The sequence below is a fragment of the Herpailurus yagouaroundi genome, unplaced genomic scaffold (genome assembly GCF_014898765.1).
Source record: "Herpailurus yagouaroundi ecotype Mexico unplaced genomic scaffold, PumYag 187, whole genome shotgun sequence".
NCBI classification, from domain to species: domain Eukaryota; kingdom Metazoa; phylum Chordata; class Mammalia; order Carnivora; family Felidae; genus Herpailurus; species Herpailurus yagouaroundi.
Window position 1 is genome coordinate 1,847,556 of NW_024412418.1, and position 4,736 is coordinate 1,852,291.

The 4,736-nt window shown below is 39.1% G+C and overlaps 1 protein-coding gene across 3 annotated transcripts in view; it reads left to right on the forward strand.

The window, feature by feature from the left end:
• The window catches only part of CBLIF (cobalamin binding intrinsic factor), a 14,510-nt gene extending 10,816 nt beyond the window's left edge, over window positions 1-3,694 (forward strand). For all 3 annotated transcript variants that reach the window (XM_040495039.1, XM_040495043.1, XM_040495040.1), the window contains 2 exons: window positions 2,254-2,372; window positions 3,499-3,694. In XM_040495039.1, coding sequence (XP_040350973.1) covers window positions 2,254-2,372; window positions 3,499-3,560 — 181 coding nt within the window. In that variant the 3' untranslated portion in view covers window positions 3,561-3,694. The remainder of the gene's footprint in view (window positions 1-2,253; window positions 2,373-3,498) is intronic.
• Window positions 3,695-4,736: the final 1,042 nt, after the last annotated feature.

Genomic DNA, 4,736 nt, shown 5'->3' on the forward strand with positions numbered 1-4,736 from the left:
ATAGATAGATAGATAGATAGATAGATAGATAGATAGATAGATAGATAGATAAAAAAGAAGAAGAAGCATCGGAGGCAGGAAGAAGCAAGGAATTCCGGGAGCGAGTAGTCCAGCGTGACTAAAGAACAGAATACAGGACTGAATTAAGTAAGTAACATCCAGAAGGATAGTCTGGGTAATGTAAAAAATCTGAAAAACCAGGCTCAGGAGATTGGACTCCACATTATGGAGAAGCATTGCAAGTTTTTAAGTAAGAAAAGTCATGTAAAATGTTAGTTGGTTTGAGAATGGGAGACAAGGAGGAAATCTGGGGTGTGCCTATGGTCATGAATCTATGAAGTAATGAAGATTCCATGTAGGACAAACAGACTCACACCGAGGAAAACTCCACAGGTCTCTGTGAGAACTGGACGCGAGGGGCAAGAGAGAGAGAAGTTTCCAAACTTTTGATAGGAGTACCAGAAAGAAAGAATGTCTTTCAGAGAAAAAGACTTAATTCCTTTAGATGTGTCTAATTGTATGTGTTCAAAACAGAAGCATTGGGGAGCTTTTGAAGGGAGAAGCATGCAACGCTCCTTGGGGGCGTGAGTTGGAGCCCCATGTTGGGCATAAAGCCTATTAAAAAAAATAAAAAGGGGTGCCTGGGTGGTTCAGTCGGTTAAGCATCTGACTTCAGCTCAGGTCATGATCTCACGGTCTGTGAGTTCAAGCCCTGCGTTGGGCTCTGTGCTGACAGTTCAGAGCCTGGAGCCTGTTTCAGATTCCGTGGTCTCCCTCTCTCTCTGACCCTCCCCCATTCATGCTCTGTCTCTGTCTCAAAAATAAATAAACGTAAAAAAAAAAAGGTTTTTTTTAAATAAAAAGAACATGAGACAGGTCTACATGCCCATTATATGCATAGCACCACTTAAGCCCAAAGAGGCTAAGTAACAGTCCTAAGATCACATGACATGTAGCTAATAGAGTTGAGATCTGAACCTAGACTTGACCGTGAAGCTCATATTTCTTCCACTGTCCTGTCATAAAGGGAAGAATACAGAAATAAATCCAGAGGAGAAAATTAAGCCTTGCGAGGTGGTTATAGTTTGCAAAAAGAGGAAGCAGGAGAGAAAAATGGAGAAGACTAAGATAGCAGAGGGAGCAGAGGGAACATGCCAGGTGCTGGAAAGGAAAAGAGGAGAGTCTTTGAAAGGGAAGGTGACATGACCCCAGTCCTGCAGAGACATGCCAAGGAGAACGACTGACCAAGTCTGAGGGAGTGAAGCTGAGTGGGATGTGGAATCTACCCCACAGGATTGGGCTCGGGGAGTCGTGCCTGCTGTCCACAGCCCAGCTCCATAATTTCCCTGACTTCTATACCCAGGTCGGGATCAAAGTTGCACTCCAAGAATACTCAGCTTTCAAACAACCCTCTGAATCTACCTTACTACTTCTCTGAGCTTAGCTTTAATTTTGCCTGATTTTTCTTTTTCTGACTGTGAATGTCATAAATACTTATAGTAGACAGGTGGGGGGTGATGCATAAAGAAGAAAACAGAACATCTACACTACATGCACAACATAATCACTGTGGACATGTTTTTATCATTTTGTAGGTGGTTTCTTCCCATGCATATTATAAACAGTTGTGATCCATCACATAGATGGGATAGCTATTTCGTGTACAATTTATGTCCCACAGTTTCACTTAACATTATTGGAGGAGCATTTGTAATGTCACTTAAAATTATTGAAAAATATAATTTTGTAACTGCAAAAAACTTCAGTCTTGAATATTCATCCCATGATTCACGTAATTATTCACCCATATTTGGGCATTTACATTTTCTTTAATTTGCTTATTGACAGGTTAAAAAAAAAAAACTCCCTTCGGGCTAATTTCATTTCATTTTAAGTGAAGTAATTTGATATTCATTAGTCATTTGTAATTTCTCTTTTGAGCATGATTTTATCTGATCTATAAAGCATTTAGAATGTCTCTGTCCCACGGCACCTGGGTAGCTCAGTCTGTTGAGTGGCTAACTCTGGATTTCAGCTCAGGTCATAATTCCAGTGTCATGGGATCGAGCCCCGTGTTGGGCTCCATGCTGGGCATGAAGCTGCTTAAGATTATCTGTTTCTCATTCCCTCTTCCCCTCTCCCTCCCTCTCTCTCTAAAATAAAATAAAGAGAATGTCTCTGTCCCTTCACCTTAACCTCTTATTGCCTTTCCTAAATGAGATATTAATCACATACATGATTTTATTCTTACAGATTTGAAACCACAATGACATCTTGGGGCCTTGTTGTCTCCTCCATCAATAATATTGCTGAAAATGTTCATCATAGGACCTACTGGCAATTCCTTAGTGGCAAAACACCTTTGGATGAAGGTGAGAAAGGAAAGGAATCTGGGAATCTCTTCCATAGTCTGAAGGCTACTTTCTTTCATTCTCTTCTTTAATTCATTCGTTCAATCGGCAAATAATTGAGATCATATGTATATATACGATAATCACACATACAGTGATTATGCATATATATTCATACACGTATATTATGAATATATATACAGTGATTTGATTGAATGATTGATAGATGATGGGATAGATAGATGATAGAACAGGTGGCTGGCTTTCTAAAATAGCTTTTTTAGGGCGGTTGGGGGTCTCAGTAGGTTGGACGTCTGACTTTGGCTCAGGTCATGATCTCACGGTTCATGGGTTCAAGCCCCACATCAGGCTCTGTGCTGACAGCTCAGAGCCCAGAGCCTGATTCGGATTCTGTGTCTCCCTCTCTCTCTTCCCCTCCCCTGCTTGCACTCTCTCTCTGTCTCTGTCTCTCTCTCTCAAAAATAAATAAACATAAAAAAATTAAATCAGGCTTATTCTTATGTCTGCCAATTACTTTTCTTCTCTGAGGAAAGAATGATAAACAGAAAGCCTCTGAGATCCAAAAAGATTTGGGCCTGGAATTGTCATTCTTTCCAATGCCTGGCAACTTGGAAGCCATCAATACCGCCATCATCTAACTTTCCTGCCCTAAAACACAAGAATTCTCAACACACTGCCCTTCCTTATTTTCTGCAAAATCTTCAAAAATGAATATGAGATCTTTCTCCCTTGAATGCTCTAGATTTGGCTTAACTAAGCAAGTTTAACAGTAACCACAATTTACTGCACACTTACTACGTGTCAGGTACCGTATTAGGCATCTGGCAGTCATTATTCCTAGTGCTGAAAATGATTCTTCAGGGTAAATATTATGAATGCAATTTAATACATGAGGAAAAGGAGACTCACAATTTAAGGGGCTTCTCCGAAGACATACCCCACATGGCAACTCGGAGCCTGGAAACAAGGACTCCCTAAACCTCAGTTCCATACTCTTCCATACCAACGGAGCTGCCCATTTCACATTGTGATGACTTTAGTCCTCCAACAGTGAGCTGATCCCCTGGAAGGTGGGTGTGGTTATACGCCCCACGGTCACCTCATGTTCTTCTCTGATTGTTTCTAGGCGTTGCTGACTACATACCCTTCAACCATGAGCACATCACAGCCAATTTCACACAGTACTAAGGACGAAGTGGCTTCAGGTTCTCTCAAACACCTTCAAAGGATGATGGAATTTTTGTTCATTTCATTTCAAATCTACACCAAAAGGTGGAAATCTACAATGTTCCCATATTCCTGGTTAAAAAAAAAAAAAAATACATGGAAAACACTGTGTAGAATAAATGATTCAAACTTCCCTAGAGTCTCAACATCTGTGACCCATGAAAAAAACGTCTAGCTTCTCAAGGCACTGACTGCCAGTCATAATTTAAACCTAGGGTAAGGGGAGAAGAAAGAGCCCAGTTGACATTTTTAGAGTTCATTCTGATCTTGATTAATTAACCAACACATTCCTTTATTTCTACAAATGAAATGAGGTATTTTTTAAATCTCCTATGTTTTTCTTATACCAAGTACTACTTTTCAAATCACTTAGTGAAATGGCCAAAATTATTTCATATGAGACTCCCATACAACTAGGTAAATGATGTTGTACTTCTCCCCTTCCATTTCTAATATTGATTCTTGGCAAAATTAAGTTTAAAATGTATATTTTATATAATATATATATAAATACATATTTAATATATAAATATAATTTGTATTTAGTATGTAATTAAAATTTAACATAACTTTTATATATTAAATATAAATGCACATCTAAAATCCCACCCCATAAATATTATATATTTTACATATTAAATAGACATATAGACATATAACCCCATCCTATATACATATTTGAATGAAAAATTAAGCTTTCAAAGACAATCATAACTTTCATCTCTGCTGGTAGAAGTCAACACAGGGACCAGCTTTCTAGTGAAGGATATGAAAATTGTATCAAAGGGGACATCTGGGTGACTCAGCCAGTTGAGCATTCAACTCTCAACTTTGGCTCAGGTCATTATCTCAGGGTGAGATCGAACCCCACTTTGGGCTCTGAGCTGAGCATAGAGGCTGCTTAAGATTCTATCTATCTATCTACCTATCTACCTATCTACCTATCTATCTATCTCTCCCTCTACCCCTGCCCCCACTCGTGTTCTGGAGCTCTCACTCCCTCTCTAAAAAAAGAAGAAAGAAAATCGTATCAAAAGACCTAAAATGTTCTTAAGTTTGACCCCCCCCAATCCCAATTCTGAAAATTATACAAAGGAGAGAATCATAATAGGATACACATATACAAGAATCAAAACA